General features: G+C 42.6%; 1 protein-coding gene across 12 annotated transcripts; it reads left to right on the plus strand.

Moving 5' to 3' along the window:
• The first annotated feature begins 2495 nt into the window (after positions 1 to 2495).
• On the plus strand, positions 2496 to 20157 carry ADNP2 (ADNP homeobox 2). Of its 12 annotated transcripts, XM_056333642.1 has the most exons (6): positions 3043 to 5467; positions 7746 to 7864; positions 8088 to 8247; positions 10020 to 10139; positions 12779 to 12868; positions 16603 to 20157. In XM_056333642.1, exons 4-6 carry the CDS (start codon positions 10032 to 10034, stop codon positions 19582 to 19584), a joined length of 3180 nt encoding a protein of 1059 aa, XP_056189617.1. In that variant the 5' UTR covers positions 3043 to 5467; positions 7746 to 7864; positions 8088 to 8247; positions 10020 to 10031; the 3' UTR covers positions 19585 to 20157. The 12 variants fall into 12 exon arrangements, with proteins under 12 accessions (XP_056189610.1, XP_056189620.1, XP_056189609.1 ...); XM_056333635.1 differs by adding an exon at positions 2496 to 2629 and having other exon boundaries at positions 5265 to 8247; XM_056333645.1 differs by lacking the exons at positions 3043 to 5467; positions 7746 to 7864 and adding an exon at positions 2513 to 2629.
• The last annotated feature ends 1596 nt before the right edge of the window (positions 20158 to 21753 follow it).

The following is a 21753-nucleotide window of genomic DNA, read 5'->3' on the forward strand; positions in this document are numbered from 1 at the left end:
TACTTTTATCTAAGAAAAACTAACTGATCTTTTTACTCTTCTTTACATTGTATGTTTCTTTCTTCCCTCATGCTGTTCTCAAACTCACTTATTTTTATATTGCGAAATTGTTGTTGACTTATGGGAAAAATGGATATATACATTGCTCCTCCCTCTTAACCTTGTCCATTTTTGTTCTTTCAAGTCCTCTTCTTAAATTAATTTTGCATCTTGCTACCTTATTTTTCACAAGGTGAGAAATTTGAAGTCTAGTCACAGATTTGTCTTTGGAAGGTCTTAAGGATGTGCTGGAAGCTAACAGATCTAACTTTCAATGCGTGCAATTTAATGCTAGTCCCACAATGTGAAAAAGTAACCTCCTTTCCCAAGGAAGCGCTAACTCCACCTCACTTAAATAGGACCCGAGTTTGCTGAGTACACTGCATGATTTGACAGCTGGAGATCTGACAAACAGCTAACATTTACAACAAAAGCTGTTATGTAGGTATAGTTAATCTGCATGCTTTATAATGAAGCTCTCATTTGTACTACTGTGATAGAAAGCACAGGCTGGTTTCAAAAGCTGTCTGGACATGATCCTGGGGAACTGGCTCTGGGTGACCCTGCCTGAGCAGGTGGGGCTGGATCAGATGGGCTCCAGAGGTCCCTTCCCACCTCACCCATTCCCTGCTTCTGTGAGAAACTGGAGGTACTCCACAGTTTTGCTCCTGTGTTTGGCCATAAAAGACCCTTTCACAAGACTTAATCTTTCACTTAGTCTTTTTAACATACCCATTGTTTGAAACACTCAGCAATTATTTGGTGATGCTCTGTTGCAACAGAAGTTTAATGTTGTTGATTATGTGGGAGCCATTGGGCGTTTCCATTTGGGCAGAGCCATAGTTAATTATTTTGCTTCATGAACTATTAGACAGCAGCTGATTATTTTAAATGCTACATTTTTAACTACTGAGATATATCCCTCCTTGTGTAATAACAATTAATATTGTTATAACAGTAACAACAATTTTTTTTATGTTGTGGTCACATATCTATTATGAATAATTTATCTTTCATAGATGGCTGCCCTTTTCTCCATTTAAATTGAGCCTTGACTTGCCTACACCCTTGCTGCACATACAACGGTGCAAAAAAGCACCTGGCTGATGAAATTGTATCAAATAAATTTTTAAGGTGAGAAGGTTATCACTCAAAAAAACCTTAAAACTAAGTATGTTTAAATGTACTTAGTGTTGGCTACAAAGGTAAATAACTTTTGTGGCTGTTACTGTAAAAAAAAAAACCAGAAATTTTTCCTGCCGATGTGGATATTTTATTAGTATAGTTTTTTGACCAGATACCAGTCACTCTATGGCTGTGGCCTGGACAGACTTTGGTGGGAGTTGGCCAACATGTTGATGCACATTGAGCTATAGGTAGACAAACAATGAAACTGTACGGCTACCAAGGCCAGCGGCAGAACTCCCCTTGGCCTCCATGTGATAAGCACTTCCTTCACATGAACACTTACAGAAGCTCTAGTTAAAGCACCTAGTTGATGAACCCTTTGGAGATGGCCTGAGCAAAGCCAGGACAACCTCATGGGTAAGAGAAAGGTGACAAGCCATCCCAGGGTGATGGCAGGGAACAGGTCCTGGTGTGCTGAGATGGGATCCAGCATGGCCTCACGCACCTCCACTGTGGTGTGTGTCCCACCCAGAGTGACCACGCTGCCCATGTGGATGGTTGTCTTGGTCCATGTGGTCTGGCTGCCACCTGCCAGCACAGAGGTCAATTCCCTTTCCATCTGGTGTTCGTGAGGAGCCACCTCCAACCACCGCTGGAGTAAGAAGTGTGTTTGCTGCTTAACATGGAGACACTAGGTAGACATGGCTCAAGGGATGGCCTACAGAGCCACACTGTCTATGAGGTTGCAGTGCCTTCTGGTATCAACCATGCTGCTGGCGTAACCGCAGAGGCACCCAGCCAAGGCTCCCAGGCCCCTGCCCTGGCTCCTGCAGCCCCGTCCTCAGCTCCGCAGCCGGCCACAGGCTGGAAGGTGTGGGACGGGCGTGGTGCAGCTGGGGTGGGAAGGTGTGGGGTGGGCGTGGCACAGCCGAGCAGGCCTCGCTGCTGCTATTGGCTGCATGAGGTGTCACCCAGCATTCCCCGCGGGCCAAAGAGAGTGCTGCTGGGCAATCACGTGGTGGTCTCACATGAGGGGCACGGCATCGCGGAGCCACGCCCAGTGCAGGGTGACGTCACGGCCCCAGCTCTCGCGAGAGCCCCCAGTGGTGCCCCCGGGAGGTCGCGGGCGGGAGAGGCAGGTGGCAGGGGCGCAGGTGGGCCCCGGGGCTGGGGGGCGGGGACGACACCTGAGGCCACGCCCCTCAGCCGCGCCCAGCTCCTCTGGGGAGCCAATGGGAGCGTTGCCTCAAGTCTCTTCCCATTGGCTGGCTGCCTGGCATGCAAATGAGCTGCGACGTCACTTCCTGGGATAATCGAGCGCCATTTTCTCTTTCTGGCGCTGGATGGGGAGCGGCCGGAGGCTGAGGGGCGGGCGCGGGGCGGCAGGCGCTGCGCGGGGGCTGAGCCGAGGTCGGTCGCGGGCTCCGGCGACGCTGCGGCCGCCGCCCTCGTGGCGCCCGGGGTGAGCGCGGCAGCGGCGGAGGAGGAGCCGCGGGGCGGGGCGGCGGGCGCGGCGCGGCACGGGAGTGGTGCGGCGGCCGAAGCGGCGGCGGAGCGGCGGGGCCGGCGCGGCGCGGAGCGGCGGGCGGAGGCGGCGGTGCGGGCCCGCGGCCCAGCAGGCGGCAGCGAGGCGGCGGAGCGACGGCGAGCTCCCCCTGTAGGGCGGCCGGGTAGGTGCAGCGGGGCGGGCCGGCGGCTCCCCTAGGGCGCGCCGCCCCGAGGGGCGCGGGCGGAGGCGCTGCCGCCGCGGGGGCCAGGCGGTGCGCCGGCGCCTGTCAGGAAGCACTGGCTTCGGCGCGCCCGGGCGGTTGCGCCCGGCTCTTGGCTCGCCGCGGCGGGGTGCGGGGGGTCGGGGCCCGCCTCGCCGAGGGCTTCGCGGGGGGACGGCCGGGGAGGGGCGGTGCGCCGAGCCGAACCGCGCGGCCGGGGCGCTGCGTTGGGGGCGCCGTGTCTCCCCGCCGGGGCAGCGCCGTGGGCGCCGGGCCCTCCTGTCGCTGAAGCCCCCGCGGTAGCTGGAGCGCTGCGGGCGGCTCTTGGCCGCTCCCCGGGCCGGCGGGGCGCTCCCGCCGTGCCCGGCTTGGGCAGGCGGCGGAGGTGGCCGCCGTGTGGTCTCGCAGGGGGCGGGCGGGGGAGCAGCCCTGCCCCACCCGCGGCCAGCAGCGGGGCTGAGCTGGGCGGGGCGGCAGCGCCCGGCGAGGGCTCCGCTCTGCGGCTGCCCCTCAGCAGCTGCTTAGGGCTGCTTGGGTTTTTCCCCCCTCCAATTTCTGCCAGTAGTGGAGCAATAGAACATCTAAGGAACCGACTTAACGGGCTGGCTCAGCGTAGGTGGGTGCAAAGCCCTAATTGCTTCTAGGCGATGCGGGTCTTTCAAACAGTTCATCGAAGACTGTGGTGATGTGCTTGGGAATACTGCATATGCAGAATTAGGACTAAAATGTTAATGGATGCAAAATTGCATTCAATATGATTGTGGTACTTAAGCAATGCATGAATTTTTGAAAAAAATAGAAAAATTTTATGAATAATTAACCAAACATAACCCGTGCAATGCAAATCATTAAGGCTATTTGGGTATGCTTGCCTTGCACTTGAGAGCAAGTAGCTAAGTTTTTTTTTGTCCTGTTTGATTTGTAAATGGAATAAAAAAAAAAGTATTTCACTTGTGCTGTAGCAGTTCATAGTTCTGTACTGTCAAAATTACAAACTTCTCCCTCTTAACTGATGAATACTTAAGTTCTGACAGGTAAACTGTTGGGGTGGGCACTGGTCATTTTCTTTAACAGTTTTCTATCATCAGAAATACATCTTTTGAACTCCTAAAAGTTTAAATGTGTTCCATTACAAGTCTTTAAAAGACTCGCTCTGGGGATCCCCACTCCAGTCTATATTCTAGAAATCTTGGTGCTTTTTAAAATAATCTTTCAGTTGAATTTTGATCAAGAAAAGGGGATTTCTTTAGAACAATATTTAGACAAATTGTGTGTAGTGAATATGCTACATTATGAGCTGTAATAAAACCTGTAATTCTAACAGTTCATTTGTAAAAAACCCAACAACAAAACCCCCCAAATTGTAACAAATCTTCAGACACAATGAAGAGCACACAAGCACGGTTTTACAGTGCCTTATGTTTTACTGCTGGAAACTCACTGATTTGGGTTAAGTCTTGTTGAACACTGCTAAGAGTTGGCTTGTGTTTAAACACTTTGGTCCTGCTGCTGAAACCTGTAGCACAGCCTTATTTTATTTTTCAGTTCTGTCCCCATGCTGAATTACTCTGGTTGTGGATTATCTGTGCTAGGGACTGTTCTGTGCACCTGTGTGAAATGTCTTTGAGTCATATCACGTTGACTAGTGCCGTGCAGACTCAGTTGTACTTCTTCCTAGGGTAGCTGGGCTTGGTTGTGTGACTCTTCTGCTCACTTACACATGGGGCTGATGAGTCCTATGGGATTTGAGTAGGCTCCACTTAGCTCCTCAAGTAGTCTAGAATGGGCTTGGGTTCTGGCTAATGCTGACCCCCAGGTGAGTCAAGCACTGTGTGCTGTAGGAAGGCTCCATGAATTGGATGGTGTAGTGCCACCTTCTCTTCTAACTAGTCTTGGTTAACAGACTTGATTGTGTTATGAAACATCACAATAGTTATTTAAACCATAGTAGCTAGATTTGGTGACCTAAATTCATTTTGGTGTGACTTTTTAGGTAAGATGTGGGTTGAGGTGCTGTGTCTTTATGTATGTAATCACATACCTTAATCCTTTTTACTGTGTTAGCAACCACTGAATGATGGCTTGCTTTGTGTTGATTAGATTACTTTTTTTAACAGGTATGTGATTTATAGCCAAGAAAAAGAGTGAAATTACTGGGACTATAAGAGATCTGTAATTCTAGACCCCTAAAGGTTTCTGACTTAGCGAGGTTTCTATCAAGTTGCACTTTGACAGAAATTGGAATTTAGGAAGATAAGGTAGCATTGTTTTGTTCTGTTGACCAGAACTGCTTTTAGTAAGTTTTGTTAATCTATTTTAATTTACAAAAAATGAAATAATAACCAATAATAGTATCCATTCTAATCAATTGACTGCTTTTCTTTCCAGGAATCAAATCTTTCAAAGCCGTTAAAACACCTAGAGATGTTGATAGGAAGCTATATGCATTTCTTCCCTCTCCTTCCAAAGACTGGATAAGCTTTGATGGTTACAACGCACTTGTAAATCCGGTTAGGTGTCTCTCAGAAGGTACAGATAAGAGTCCAGGGACTGGAACCATCCATGTAATAATGCGGTTAGCAGATATCCAGGTATGACTTTTGGAGACTTGTAAGCTTACTGAAAACAAAACAGAATTGTTGAGAGTAAAATCAGCATGGCCAAGCTGAACCCGCATTCTTCTAGGCAGTTTCTCAGCATGCTTGTCCTTCTGGCTGCTGTCTTTGACATCCTGGGTTCTTGTTCTTTAGAATCTGAGGATTAGTAATCACATGCTCTTTGTTTCATTTTCAGGAATGGAGCAGTTATTACTGTTTTCTCAACTAATACTGATTTATCAACTTCTAATGAGTCAGTTCTGGTATAACTGCTGAAATACAAGCTGTTAAAACAAACCTTTAAAAATACTTCCCACCTAAATATCCCAAAACCTGAAAGTCTTCATAAAAAATCTCTTCTGCCATTACTGTTGACAGTTTACAAGATAAAAAGGTATCAAAACTGAGAATGGCTGAATTTCCAGTGCAGATTATGTGAAAGGACAAAATGTGTAAGCCTTTCGTAATTTTCGTAGTGTAAGCAGTTCTGTGAGCAACAGACTAATGAAGGCCAGCTTTCTAGGAATGCATCTGGAGGTCTGACTTCTGTGTAGGTTATCTGGTGTCTAAAAAAGGGTTATGTTGCAGCATTTTTCTCTGTGGATCTTCTAATAGCATTTCTCTTTAGCTGCTTGTTTTCATGAAATCTCTAGAAATGCCTGATCATCTACTTTACTGTTGGGTTTTGCTGGATGTATTTGCATGTGTGTGGAAGGCACATTTCTGCATCTTCCTTGCTCCAGCTCCATACCAGTGTCATATTTAATTTGATTGCATATGCCTGGTTTCCTTAGGAACGCGAACTAAAATGGTGCTGATTTGATGTAAGGAAAAAACGCCTTACGCTGGGTGCAGTCAGTCACTGGAAGAGGTTACCCAGAGAGGCTGTCAGACCTCTGTCTACAGGAGTTTCCAAGACCTGACAGGCTGAGACACCGAGCGCTGTGGTTGCAGTTCATTGCTGAGCCTCCTTTGAGTAGGAGGCTGGGCTGGGTGTCCTGTTGAGGTTCCTTCCAAGGCAAGCGAGTATTGTTCCAAGTAGTAAACTGAAAGGAAGGCAAAACAGGAACTTCCCATTTTGTAGTGACCTCTCACTTTGACGAAGTGAAATGTTAGCATTTTTGCTTTTCTTTAATGCAGAGAAATTATAGTTGAGCATAGTTACTCAGCAAATTAGTAGTATTTGTCTTTGACTAGTAGGATGCTGTCCAGACCATTACCTTGTGTTTAGATTAGTACTAAAATACTGCAGTACCACCAGAAGGGGAAGAGTTGCGTTTGTGATGTTTGTTGAAAAGCTGAACGTAGTTGGATGTTATAATACATGATTACAAACGTTAGAGAAACGAAGGGATCCTTTAGTGTGGCATGAAACTCCAGTTTGCTCTATCGTTATGGAGGTGTTAACCTAAATGAACAGTAAATGCAGGAATAGATTGATGGATAAAATCTGACCTGAGCAAGGGTTGAGTGATCTTTTTAGAACTGAGTTTGGGACATCATCTGCTCTTTTATTTTGCTATTAAATTACCTTGGTTCTGCTTATGAAAAGGTACTGTCTGTGAAAACTCAATGGATTATCATTATTTTTTAATTTTTTTTTTTTGGAAACTACAGTTAAAAGTAGTTTAAGATAAATCTGTCTTTAGGTAGCCAACACGGTAAAAGAACCAAGACTTTTGGGCTAGGGTAACTTGGGTTTAATTTAATTTTAGTGCTTTCATGTTGAATTTGCTGGCTAAGAATGGGTTGCATACCAGCAGAAGATTGCCTGTAGTTATGCATGGAAACAAAAGTGCAAGCTAAGGCCTGAAGAATGTCCAAAGTAAAAGATAAATTGGTAGTAAAAGAATATGGATAACGAGGTGTATAGCAACCAGGGAATTAAACTGAGAACTTGAGGGAATAAGCTTAGAAGGTTGAAATTTTGTGATCTTTATGATGGGGCATTACTGGTCTAATGGGTACAGAGAATGTTAGATGAGAGTAAATTAAGAGTCTTACACTTAGAAAAACAGTTTGTTTAAATAGCAGATAAATAGCATTGCATGTGATTCAGAAATGTACATCTTGGATTGAAGACCAGCTACTTGAAAATTGGAAAATAAGTCATTTGTACTCAAGCCTGTCCCTCCTGTTGTTGTCTCTTGTCTGTCTCCAGGATTAATGACTTACATGTATCTCAAGAGTTTTCTTACCCAGTAATCATTCTGAAATGGAAGTTACATACTATACCACCTTTGTAGACCAGTGTTTCTTTTTTGTAAGGTAGACATGCCTCAAGAAATGTCTGCTTCACCTTCAGTAGCATCAGCGTATCAGTTAACGGACTGAGATGGAGGAGCTGTTCCCAGTGGAGCCTAATGTATTGAACCGCATCTCCTGGCTGATGTGAGCATGGTGGCATCCTGTCAGCCCTGTTGTTACCAGCAGTGGACCGTGGGGTTGGTGCACATAACCTGCTGTCATAGAGGGACTGATCATGAAGCTTTAACCAGGCTATACGAATTCCTGTTTGACTTCACTTTAAAAAAAAGAATTTTATGTCTTAATTTTACTCCTTGGCTTTTGATAGAATGACAGATTAGTCACTGATGTATTCCATTCTGTATAGGTTGCTTTCCACACCCACCCCAATGGTGTCAGAATGTCTTCCAGACTTCTTACGGATAAAAAAGATTAGAAAACAAGACTAGCATCTGTCAAATGGGGCTCCCTCTCCATTTCTCTCTACACACCTTTCCTTTGGGGGGAGAAGAAGAGGAGAATAGCATGTGAGTTGTTTGAATTTTAATTCTAAAAAATCTTAACTGTACGATTTGTATGTAAATTATTGTTGTCTTGAGTAATGACATACAAAGTAGAAAAAGGTGTTGTGTTTCAGTTTTTTTTAGTTTGGTGAGGCTTAGCTTGTAGCTTCTTACTTATGTTGGAGGAGTTTTTACAGTTGTCTTTCCTTTCCAGGCAAAGATTTCATGTTGACAGTGATCTTTTTTTTTTTTTTTTTTTTTTTTTTTTTTAGAAGTGCAGCTTTTCAAGACATTCAGGGCCATCAAGGCTGAAGTGCTGTTTAGGGATTTTCTCTTTTTCTTTTTGTTAGAACTTGACCTGGGTGGATAAATTTTCTAGCGATAGGAACTAGGTTCTTTTAAACTCTATTGGGTCCTCTGTCAGTTATTTAAGAACAGAGTACTTGTGAAGCTCCCGCTGTCCTTTTTCGGTGCAGGGTAGTTCTGTTGCATTCTGTGCCCGTTTCAGTTACTTAAATCTCAGTCTAAATTGCATTTTGCTGTCATCTAGGGAGGAGATGATAAAGGCACATACTTTTAAAGCTAAGTGCATGGGGATACCTTACGGTGTACTGGGAGCTGAAGAGAAGCAACTGGTGTGTCCATAGCCCAGCTCCTTAGGCAGTGATGATAAAAGCCTAGCTATTGGGGAAGTGCTAGACTGCAGGGGTCCTCAAACTTTTTAAACAGGGGGCTGGCGCGCGGATGAGGTGGCAGGAAGTCATCTGCCGCTGCTTGGTTTCCCCCCCCAATCCCCAGCGGGGACGGGGGGGTTCTGTAAATACCGGGGGCCGGATTGAGGACCCTGGGGGGCCATATCTGGCCCACAGGCCATAGTTTGAGGACCCCTGTGGTAGAGCCTTCCAGGGGCTATGTTGTAGACAGGTAGGCAACCGTGCCGTGCAGCAGTCCTTCAGACATGGCCAGCAGCAGATAATCTGTCTTTCTGTAGTCTTGCGTTTGTTGTCATACTCCTCTGTATGTTGGACTCTAGCTATTGCAGCTTGCTGGAAGGGGGAGCAGGGTCGGGTATAAATCCAAATTCTGGAGTAAGGGAAGGCAATAGAGCTATATACACTTCTTCAGAGGAGGAGAGCTGAAAGCATATGGGTATTAAAAAAATTTGTCCCACTTCTAGCTGTCAGTGCCATACTTTAATTACATTTATTTTCTGCTGCCTTAATACTGTAGTAGCTTGTTTTATGCCAAGGTCTGTATCTGCTTACAGCAGCAGAAACTTCTGCAGGAAATTTAGAGTTTTACTAGCAATTATATTTTAAGCATGTACATAAACGACAACATACTGAATTATCAAAGAGGCTTCTCATCCTGACACTAACTTGCAAGGTGGAAGTTGTTGAATTCCTCTTCCTAGATGAGATGATAGGAATTTTCTGAATAGACCTTAGTAAAACTGTGGTGTTCATGTTCTTTTACCAAACAAATGCAAAACACTGTAGCTGCCATGTGTACACGGAGAGATCTGAAAGAAAAACTTGGAATTTTGTGTAGGTATGAGAGAAAAAATGTAAAGGAATCCTGTCTGCCCCCCCCCCCCCAAGCATTTTTGCTTTCCTTCAAGAGGAAGCAAGTCATCTACTGGGAAATGTTAATGAGACTGGTTCTTCAGCTTAAGGCTTTTGGATTTTCATATTTAAGAATGAATTTTTTAGACTTTAGTTTTTGTTCTAATACTGTTAAATGCCTGTGTTGAAGTGTTCCATCGCTTTTTTTTGTGTTTGATTTTTTTTTTCCAGGAAAAGTGCAAAATGTTTCAAATTCCTGTTCAAAATCTTGATAGTATCAGGAAGGCTCGAAAAAAGGTGAAGGGCATTCTTGTGGATCTTGGGCTTGACAGCTGCAGGGAATTGTTGAAGGTAAAGCATTTGAAATAATGTAAACCAATCTGAAACATAAACGCTTTTAGTGTATGTGATGCTGCTCTGCCACAGATCTTTATGGTGTGACCTTTACTATGAAGTATTACTCATGACTGACTACTCGTATGCCAGGGTGGAATTCAGTGGTTTAGTACGTAACGTTGAAAGAAACTGATTTCTCAACAAGATGTGTTATAGATGGTGCTGTGTATTCTTCTCTGCTAGTAATATTTCAACAGCAGGAACCAGTACAGTTTTAGGAAAACCACCACAGACTAAAGAAATGTGTACCGCACTGCAGCTTTTTGGCAGGTCTTTTAAAATCACAAGCAGACGAAGACTTAAGTCTACTCAAAGGCATCCTGTCATGTTCCAAGGGCAAGCCTTTGAAGGATATACAGGTTTTCGCTATTTCTGAAAACTCAGCCAGTTAGATCAGTGACTTTGGTGTAGGCCTTTAAACTTTGTGTCCAGGGAAAAATACCAAACTTGCCTTACTGAGTTGTAGTTCAGTTCTGCATCTTAAATAGTATATGCATGTGTACTGAGATATCAAGATGAACCTAGTACCATTGTTGCTACTTTAGGGAGAAAGTATTGTGCAACAAGTAGGAGGAATTCACACCATCAGATTGGTAAGCCTGATAGCAGAAAAAGTGCAAACAAGTAATGCACTCAGTAGTGCAACTAAACAGTAGTGTATTTTAGCCAGCTGGTACACAGGCTTTTTTGGCTGTTCGGTGTGTTCGTGACTTCAATTTAAGAGTTTGGATTAATTCTGTATGATGGTACTAAAGTAAGTTAACTATCTGTAGGGGTGGTATTGTATTTTTTGTGGTGTTCTGAAACTGGGTAAGTAAACAGCTGAGAAAAAAATGGTAAAGATCTACATGCAGAACTAATTCTGGAACATTCTTGGTTATTGCAGTTGAACAATGTTTGATATATCTAAATATCGTAAGAGCTCAGGGGAAAAAGTCTAGTAAATTTCCATTTTCTTACTGTTGTTTGTGTTGTATATTGTTTTGTAATTAAACCTCTGAGTCAGAAGCTGTTGTGCCTTGGCCCTTTGAAGGAGAAATGTTTTGATGATGCTAGTGTTTTTGCTGTGAAGTTGATGGCAGTCTAACTTGTTGATTGCAGTATAGATTTTAGTGGTGAATGAGGAATAAGGTGTGTTGTGGTTGGTTGGTTGGTGTGGTAGTGGTGTGTGTTTGTGTGTGTGTGGTTTTGTTTCACTTTTAATAAATGATGGTTGTGGCAAACCGAGCAAACATTTCCATTCTGGAAAAAGCGGTGTGAGATGTAGGCCCAAAAATTACCATTTTAGTGGGTTTTTTTGTGTGTGTGGGTATCGTCATCCCCCCAATAATTCTCCCTCAGCAAAGTTCATAACTTCAGTTTGTTTTTGCCAGGTAATCTGGGGCTGGTTTTGGTATGACTTTAGCAGCTAGAGTAATGGGGTTTAGTACTTGATTTGTTCTTGGCTCATAGAATGATGGTGTTTCTTTTTGGTAGAATAGGTTGTGTGATGACTTAATAGGTGGGAAGTAGCTTCAGTCTTCTTTCCTCCACTAATATTAAGACTGATTTCTGAACATTGTCCTTGTGAGGAGGCTGGACAGTTTAGGAAATGGTATGAAATGATACAGTGCAAGCTTGACCTGCCATCTGGTCTCAAAGTTGGTCTTAAACTGTTCTAATAAGACATGATAATGGACAGTAGTTTGTGAGGAAAGTGAACGAATTTCACATACAACTAGTATCCTCTTTGTAGGTTGGAGACCAAAGGGATTAGTTTTTAGGCTGAAAGTTCTTAATTAGTCTCTGCTAGGAAGAAAGGCTTTTGTGCTAGATTACTAGTTTGACTGTCAAAGTAGTACTCTTTAAGTACGCTGTAATGTCAGAGGCTTTCCTTTAGTAAACTCTTAGCTTTAACATAGTCGTCTTTAAGTCTTCATTTAAACTCTGAAAAATTTTAGAGTAGTAGCTGGTTTTGCCTTGAGGAACATGAACTGGTTCAATGGGATTGATAAGAATGCTATAGGGAATGTTGTTTACCCTGGCATGGTGGTTCCAGAGGTGATAATATTGTTGTTTTTACAGCTTGAGGCAAAATACAGCTGCTCTTTGAAATAAGGTTCTGGGAATGTCTTTGTTTTTCAAAGTTAAAAGCATAGCAATGCTATGAAGATTTAATACTAAAACTTGTTGCAAAGTAAACTGTAGCGGTAAGTTAATAAATGGAAGTAAATGGTGAAATATTACAGATTTAGGAGGAGGAAGGCAGAGGGAGAAAAATATCTTTCAGTATTCACTGTGAACTTGGCTAGAAGCAACAGAAATAAAGCGTAAATATTTTGACTCCTACATTATTTTCAGTAACTATGAAGAGTTCAGAATTATGGCTTTATTATGAGGCAGTCATATGAACAAGTACTTGAGGTAAAATGAAGAGGGATCAAAGAAGTAATTTCCTTGAACTGAATTTTGAGACCTATATCTGAATACTGTACGGACTTCCCATTCATCCTCTGTGTGTTTTTTCCTTTTTTCTTTGGTTTGTATTGAGACTATTTTTATATTCAGAACAGGCTGCAAAAGCAGATTATTTCTTGTTTTCTTTTTTCTTTTAGAATCTTAAAAGTTTTGACCCAGGTGAAAAACACTTCTGCAACACTTCATGGAGTGATGTCTCTCCTTGGGAATCCGTGGGAAAGAGGAAGGTATGTGTATGTAAGGTCTGGTTAGACATGCATGGGGAATCGCTGAATTTCATCGCTTTCAGAAGTCATGGAAAAGTTAAAATACACCTTTTTAATGGTAAAAAAATTAGCTTTCACGTCCTGTTTTCTAGGTATTATTAGTCAGGGAATAATCTTTCATTTCCTCTGTTCTTCCCTGCAGTGCAGCTGATTGAGGACTGTGTATGCTGTTCGCTGTCTTTAAGGGTACAACCCTGACCATCAGTATTTAAGATGTCATACTAATGTTCAGCCTTTTTAGCCTATGAGCTTTTTTAGTCTGATGAGTAGTCCTAACCGGCTGTTGTGTACAATACACTTGTTTCGTTGGAAGGGTGAAAATGTGATTGCGTAGGTGTGAGTGGATTAAACTGAAGTTACCATTAGTGGTTTGGGATAGGATTGCAGTGGAAGGTGTATTAAGTTAAATTGGCGTGTGTGAAAACAGCTTTTGGTTCCGTGTAGCTGGAATCTTCTGTGAAGCTAGAATCTATAAGAAGGGCAGGGTTGAGATGAACAAACCAATGGAGCCTCCTGGCTCCAGCCAGCATGTTGTCTGAGCTCTCTAACCTTGATGATTTTGTCTTTTTTGTCTTTTCCTCTATCTTTTGACCGAAGAAAAAAATTCAGTGTTGGGACATCTGTGTTAGATGAGCAGGGGAGTTCCCCCTCCTCCCCAGACATGAAACAGGGAAGAGGAGGATGAAGGTAGAGCAAGTGAAGCTTCCTGTCAAAAACTTAGGATGAAGGGTTGTTTGGGTTTTTTCAGTCTTCTCACAGTCCTTTATGAAAAATGGCAAGCCATTTCAGTGAAAGAGGAAAAGAACTAGAAGTCATGCACTAGAGAGGGAATCTTATTTCATCCCTAATGTCTGGAGAGAGGCCAGGCAGAGACCCCCGATCCTTACCAGAAGGAAGAACACAGATCCTGACTCAGCTAGTCAGCATGTCTGAAAAACAAGACCGGAATCTGATCTGATGAGTTTCAGTGTAGACTTTGTGATGCGTTGCAGTGGAACAGATTTGCCAAGCTGTGTCTTTTGGGTACTAAACTTACTTCTTACCCATTTTCTTAAAACAGTCAAATGTTGTTTATCATTCACATACCTCTTGGCATCATGCTGTGTATATTTGGGAAAAGTAACTTGGTCTTTCAGGATGTTCTGTTCCAAAGCTGTTTCCTTAAGGGGAAAATAAATTGTTTGAGCTACACTGGAAACTCAGTAGGCTAGAGATGATGTCTGTCTATATGTGTTGGTGATTTCTACCATTAGTACTATTTTTAGGGAGATGTGAGACTACACAATGGAAAGTGTTACTGTGTTCTGGGGTGTGTTCTCTGGAGTGGGACTAATTTGAGTTTTTCCCAAATGCCTCTAATAAGCCCTTTTGGATTCCATCTGTACAGTTTAGGGTTGTGTTGGTCAATCTCAAAGGTGCTTCACTTTTCCTAAGCAGCTTAGAACTTTTATGTTTTCAAATTTTCTGTAAAACTGAGATGCTGTTAGTAAACTGTAGTTAACACTTAGGAACATAAGAATCAGCTTAAGACACATATGCAAGGAGAAGATGCTAACAAAGTGATTTTCTAAGGTCTCTGTGGGGAAGAGCTCCATTTCATACAGAAAACATAGAAGTAGCAGACTTCCACATACTTCTGTTTTGCTGAAGCGGAGTTTTTGGGGATTTTTTTTCTTGGTGGTGGTTTGGGGTTTTTTTGAGCTAAGTAGTGGATCTTTTGGGTTCATCCTATTTTGAGAGAACTTGAGGTACAGAACTTCATTTGCTGAAGTCTCATAATTTTTACCTCCATCAAAACCCAAATGATCTAAGGTGGCATTATTTCCCCTAGACTCAACAGTATGCAAGTACTGGGGCGGTTTCTTAGTGGTATGCTGCAGTGCTTGTTTATAGAAGAAGTAAAGCCATTGTTACGACATAATAGTAAATTAATTCATCACTTGGACCACTTGTAGTGTTCTCACTGCACCTAATGACAATTGTTCAGACTTGGCAGCAAGGAAATATTGATGGTGTATTACACTACGGTATAAGTTTATGGGGATAGAAAAACCCAAACCAGAAATGGGGTGGGAGGGGGAAAGTAAAGGGTATGTGGGCCCAGTGTTTAAAAGCATATAAACTTTTCTAAGCCTCAGACAACCAATTAAAATGAGCAGTTGCCTCTGTCACCTGATTTCTTGAGAAGTAAGGCTAGTGAGGTTTAGCTGTTCGTAATGCTCTGTACGCTCCATTAGTTCAGTAGTGTCAGTGTCCTTTCTCTGCTCAGTATGCTTCAAAAGTAAGGTTGAAGCTTCTGATTTGCTGTGGTGCTGTTTGCTAGCAGCTGACACAAAACGCCTAGAGTGTAAATAGAGGATAATTCACTGATGCTTTCATAGCATACCCTTCAGCAGCCTTAGCCAGCCAGTGGCTTTATCTGACCCAGTCTTTTGAATTTGGAGGTTAGATTTTTGTTATTGTCAGGGGACTCTTCTAGTACTGCTAGTAGATGACACCTTCATGGCTATATGAAATGAAGAGAAAAAAAAAATTTGCGCAGTTTTTGTTACAGTTCTTGATAACATGTTTGTGACATATGTGGGTGATCTAGCTAGGCTGGATGCTGTAGTGGTGGAACAGCTTGTTCTTTTTGGATGGTATTTCATCAGGGGCAGAAGTGAGGTGTGAAACGCATCTGAGGGAACAGACAAGTTCCACTAGATGTTTGAGAGTGCAGATCTGTCACCTGGATGCTGGCTGTGACTGATTTTGTAGCTTTTGGCAGGAGCCAGGGTCAACTTTCTAGGAAGCTAATGCAAAATGGTTGACAGGACTGCTGTTTTTGTCAGGAAGAGCAAATAATGTTCATATGGATTCGAAATGTAATGCTGTCAAGTGACCTGTAATTGAGGGAGCAAACCACTGTTTAGTGGAAGATATTTAAGTTTATTTTTATACAGTTATAATATCTTTCTGAAAAGAATGTATATGCTCTATAATGAGTGTGCTAGAGGAAATTTCTTAAAGAAATTACTGTGATGGGATGCTCAGTATTTTGAGATAATACGAAGAGGTCATTGCTGCTTTATCATAAAAGGGAGTTTTATTCCTTTCTTTTTCTACTGTTAGTCTGGCTTCAAAATAATGTTCTTAAAAAAAAATAATCAGTGTTTTGTGGCTTTGATGGGAAAGATACTTCTGGAGAGCTTTCAGTGAAGGATAAGGTATTGAAATACACAACCCCCCCAACCCCTTTTTTTTTTTTTTTTTTTTTTTTTTTTTTTCTTTTCCTCCAGTAGATGGGAGGTGGCCCTGAACTAAACAAAGCTTTAAGAGTGTCACAGTACAAGGGCTGGTGTTCTTAATTGCTAGGGCTTCACCTCCTATGTACAGTGGCATGCAAATTCTTCTTAGCTTATTTTGTGATTCCCATCTTTAAAAATAGGCTTCAGAATTATTCTCGTGGAATAGAAATGAACTCGCTTAAGGCTTTTTAATAAATTATAAAGAAGCAAAAAGGGCACAAATATTTCTGCCTTTAAGTATGTCATCTTTAAGTCTGCTTTTCAAAAACAGAAGAAACTTGAGAAGATACATGCTATACGTCTGGTAAAGGCATTTTTGACAGGTGATAGTGCAGACTTACTTTCAAACAGATAACACGGATTTAGGAACTGGCAGTTTCTAAGTGGATGTTTTTGTTTTGTTTGCAGAGATACAGAACAAAGCCGTACTGCTGTAGCTTATGCAAGTTCTCCTCAAAATTGCTTACTTCATTCAAGAATCACTTGCACCGTTACCATGAGGATGAAATGGACCAAGAGCTGGTGGTTCCTTGCCCAAAATGTGCATTTGCTTCTCATCCCAAAATAGTGGGAAAACATATCCGAATGTTTCATTCATCTAATAAAAGAATACAGAACTATACAGTCAGCATTTTGGATGGCATGAAACAATTCAGAAGTGACATCATAAACTTCACATGTCTAAAATGTCACTTCACAGACACATTGTATTACAATATGAAGAAACATGTGCTGCTGTACCATTTTCAGGACTTAGTAAGTACGTATTTTGGCCAGAAGTCTGATGAAAGTAATGAGAATTCTGTTGAGCACTACTGTAAAAAATGTAATGCTTCTGCAAACAGCCAAGATTCTTTAATGTATCATGTCCTGACAGCTGAAACGCACCGAGACCTGGAGAACAAACTTCGGTCTGTGATTTCAGAACATATTAAGAAACCAGGACTTGTGAAACAAATGCAAATTGCTCCAAAGCCTGTTCAAGGTGTGACAGCAGCTGCTCCATCTGCAGGGCCTGCCACTGCCCCAGCAGGTTCTGTCACAGCTCCGTCTTGCGTCCAGCTTGCATTTCCACAGAATAATCAAACCCAGAGTGTGGTGCAGCCAAAAGCAGTTCAGAACACAGTCGGATCACTGACTGTTCCAAGTGCCTCTGGTAGCGTTCTACATACAACTTCTGCTCCAATTGTTAGCCCATCACATGTTACTCTTGTATCCAGTAATATTCCTGTAGGTCAGAATAATGTTAATATTCAGCCGTCACCTTCCCAGTCTATCATTGTTTCCCATAGGCTCCCCCTTAATCAGCCTGTGAGTGCTGGAGCTGTTCCTCTTAATCATTCCGTTGGGACTGTAAATAGAGCTGTGGCCCCTGCAGTTCTTCCTCTTAATCAGCCTGTCAGGCCTGGGCTCTTTCCTGTTAATCAACCCATTGGTACTATAAATGGTCCGGTTGCAGCTGGAACGCTGCCTGTTATTCAGCCTGTCAGCCCTGTGAATCAACCGGTTGCACCAGGAGTTCTTTCTGTCAACCAGTCTCTTGGGAATGGGAACAGACCCATTGGTCCCAGGGTCCTTCCTGTGGTGCAGACAGTTGGGTCCGGTGTTCTCCAGCTTAACCCGCCTGTTGTATCTGGGGTTGTTCCTGTCAGGCAGCCTGTCAGACCTGGGTTTCTTCAGCTTAATCAACCTGTTGCATCAGCAGTTATCCCAGTAAATCAGCCAGTTCAACCTGCAGTTTCTCAAAACACAGCTTTTTTGACTGCAGGTTCTATACTTCGGCAGTTGATTCCAACCGGTAAGCAGGTTAATGGGATACCTACGTACACGCTTGCCCCCGTTTCCGTTACTTTGCCTGTACCTCCTGGTGGTGGAGTAGCCACTGTTACACCACCGCAAGTGCCCATCCAGCTAATGCAGTCTGGGACGGTAACTCAGTTGTCCCAGTCACCAGCTAGTGCACCTTCTCCTCCAGTGGTTTTAATGTCTCAGAATATATCGTTACAAGCCTCCCCGCCTGATCCTGAAACAAGTCAGGCTGTCAGACAGGCTAAGCAGTGGAAGACTTGCCCAGTTTGCAACGAGCTTTTCCCATCAAACGTCTACCAGGTGCATGTGGAGGTTGCCCACCAACATGGTGAAGTAAAAACGGAGGAAACCCTGGAACCCGACAAACTTGCAGCTTGTGCACCCTTTCTAAGGTGGATGACAGAAAAGACGGTCCGGTGTTTCTCTTGTAAATGTTTTCTCTGTGAGGAAGAGCTCATGAAACATCTGTTGATGCATGGCTTAGCTTGCTTGTTTTGCACAGTTACTTTCCATGACTTAAAAAGCCTCATGGAACACAATAAAACCACACACAATGGGAAAAAGCAGTTACATGCAGATTATAGCAACAGAGGATTTCAGTTAGGTAATGATGCTCAGGGTGACCTTGTGTTTCCACACTTTGATTTCAGTACAGTGTTACCAGAGGAAGACATCGGTGAAAGAGAAGTACATTTGGCAGTGCTTGCTGGACTAAATTCAAGGACACTTGTCCCTGTTTACATCAAAGTGAAGCCTCAGACGGCAGAAGTGAATAATAGATGCAACAAAAAAGTGTTAACCTGTCCCTTTTGCTTTGGTACGTTTGTTAGTAAAGAAATCTATGAAATGCATTTGAAAGAGCGGCATCATATAATGCCAACTGTACATACAATTTTAAAATCTCCTGCTTTCAAGTGCATCCACTGTTGTGGTGTGTACACTGGAAATATGACTCTAACAGCTATTGCTGTACATTTGCTCCGTTGTAGAAGTGCTCCCAAAGACAGCAACTCAAGCATGAAGATGCAGCTTGAGCGTAGTGAGAAGAAAGAGCTACTGTTCGTGAACGGCGAAAAGCATGATTCAGTGGTACTGAAAAGAAAGCAATCGGATTCCTGCTTTGTTGCAGAAGACCAAAGGAATAAGGAACAGCAGCCTCTGAGCTTAAGTACTGGCGTAGTTCTAGCTCCAGAAAAAGAAGTGAATTCAGGGGTAGTGCCTTTCAAACGACAGAAGATTCATACTAGGACTGAGATGAGGAAGCTTCCTTCTAGTGACGATCTTCGCTTTCTAGCAGTAGATCCTAAACAGTATGATCACAATTCATACGAGGCTCAAAAACAGTTTTTGACAGACTACTTTCATAAGAGGCCATATCCTTCTAAAAAAGAGGTGGAATTACTTACTTTGCTGCTATATGCGTGGAAAATTGATGTTGCATCTTTCTTTGGAAAAAGAAGGAATATATGTTTAAAGGCGATAAATAATCACAAACCGTCTGTGCTGCTGGGTTTCAGTATGTCTGAACTAAAAAATATTAAGCACAGTTTGAATATAAAAGATAAACCATTAGATGTGTAAACAAGCTTTTTATAACAGCTAAAAGCAGTCCGTAATTGCATACTCAATGAATTAGCAGTTTATTTTATTTGTTTTAACTTGCAGACTGGCCTGTTGAAGGGTACAGTAGTACAAAAAGTCTCATTCAATCGTGGCTGTGATGGTGAAAGGCACACATAGTTGTGTATTTGAAAAAGCTAAAACCTTCAGACTTACACATCTGGAATTTGTTTTAGCTTCTTGCTTTGTCTGGACTAGTGTTTTTGGGGGTGTTTATTTGGTTCCATTTCCCTTGGTTCCCTTTCAGGCTCCCATTACACTTTTTATACCATCATGTAAAACATTTGTCCTATTAACAAATTTTGTTTTATTTTTCTGCAATGTTGTCATTTTTTCTAAACAATAAAATGTATAATGTTGGTTAAAATACTGAGGTAAACTATGTGATAAACATCTATTTGATTATTTGTGGGTTTAAGTCCTATTTTTTTAATATGTTTTTGTTCTATCTACTGAAGTGACTGTAGCTTTTAAATCAGTTGCCCCTTCAAATTCCCAGTGCACTGGTAGCAATAAAATACATGGCAGATTTTTTTTATTTTTATTTTTTTCCTCCTTGGTCAAAATGCCTGTGCCAGTTAAGTCTGGCGACTTGTAGTACCTAACTAGTATAAACATGGTGGGGATTGAGGGGCTTGGGGGTGCCTATTGAAGTGCTGTAATTAATTAACTCACATGAAATGGTTGTGGTGTTACCTGTTAAATAGATCTTGCTAACCAGAAGTGTTTATGCTTTTTGTTGGTGTTGAAGCCTGGTTGCTTAAATACCTATTGTTCAAAGGTTGGTAGCAGCGTTTGGCTTCTTTTTCAAAAAGCAAAACTGCTTTGGAGTGTCAGTTGCTTTGATGTGTGGAGTCTGTGACTTCTGTGCATATCACTCACCTGTAGAAGCCCTGTCCGAATATCACCAGAATTTGGTGGAAAATCTGATTTTTATTTTAAATTGGTGTTGCGTGAGGTAGTAAGTGAATAGTGCCTCCTCCCCAGCAAATCAGATACGTGAGTTGAAGACCTTTGAGTCAGAAATTGTACAAACTGAAACTGGATGAATCGGTGGCCTCAGGACTTTAAACTGTTGAGTACCTGAATTGTACAATTAATACTGTTGAATACTCATGTAGTGATTATTTTTTATTGCCCTATAGAAAGCAATAAGAATAGTATAAAACCCAAACAGGCTGTCTCGTTCAATATGAACTAGCATCCCTTTTAACAGGTTACGGGAAAGTTGTTGGGAAGGTTCACTTGCCTTGGAAGAGCAAACTATAGTACTGCTTGGTTTCATCTGGCTGGTCCCAGCGGTGCCCCCAATATTGGTTAACAGTTACATAACAAGTAACCTGTAACAGGCATTATTTTTTCCTCCTCCTCCTTATGCCCCCTCTCCTCATTTTTATTTCCCAGAAGAAAAAAGAGCAGGCTCTTCTGTCACTTCACTTGTGCCAGTGTTACAAGGAAAGGGTGATATGCCCAAGCTTATTTCTATTTTTTTAAGTAGTAAGCATACTTATGCCCTGTGCAGTAGTTTTTAAAGCAGATAGAGAATGTTTTTGTGCCACTTCTAAAAGAGCATGGCATTTTTAGCAGTATTTGGTGACTGTTCACCTGAGGTTCTAGATGCTGTTTGAGATTCTGTTTTTTGGATACGGTCTTAATATTTTCATATTGATCCCTTCAAAGAATTTTAATGTATATGTAACATAAGGTTACATACACTGAGAGAATCTGCTCTTTGGAAAAACCTAGTTGTTTAATAGCAGTGTTGAACAAATGTGAACACCATTTATGGTGGTGTCTGCATGCCCCATCCCAGAGAGTGACAGTGAGTAAGAAGCAGTGTGTTCTTATAGCCTAATAATAGCTCATTAAAAATAATTAAAAAAGATATTTGGGCATAGCACAGTTCATGAGCTGGTTCACAGGGCTTTGAGTGAGGAAGAGGGACGCTCTGTAGGATTTGTGTTATCTAGGCACTCATTTTCATTCTCAGACCCTCGATACTGTGAGCCCTGTCATCTTTGGGCTGGTTGTGCAGAGATTGATGGAACTCAGCGGGGGGTTTGGCGGCATGCGTCCGGGCAGGCTTGCGGCAGCGGTTAGATGTTGGTCTGGGGTAAGTGTGGCTTGGAG

This window comes from Falco biarmicus, chromosome 3 (genome assembly GCF_023638135.1).
Source record: "Falco biarmicus isolate bFalBia1 chromosome 3, bFalBia1.pri, whole genome shotgun sequence".
In the NCBI taxonomy this organism is placed as follows: Eukaryota; Metazoa; Chordata; class Aves; order Falconiformes; family Falconidae; genus Falco; species Falco biarmicus.

What these genes read in the sequence shown, in the direction of transcription:
- ADNP2 (XM_056333635.1), top strand. Translation starts at nt 10,032, where the DNA reads ATGTTTCAAATTCCTGTTCAAAATCTTGATAGTATCAGGAAGGCTCGA. An exon ending in GCTGCAGGGAATTGTTGAAG is followed by an intron (nt 10,140 to 12,778) that starts GTAAAGCATTTG and finishes TTTTTCTTTTAG; the next exon opens with AATCTTAAAAGTTTTGACCC. An exon ending in AATCCGTGGGAAAGAGGAAG is followed by an intron (nt 12,869 to 16,602) that starts GTATGTGTATGT and finishes TTTTGTTTGCAG; the next exon opens with AGATACAGAACAAAGCCGTA.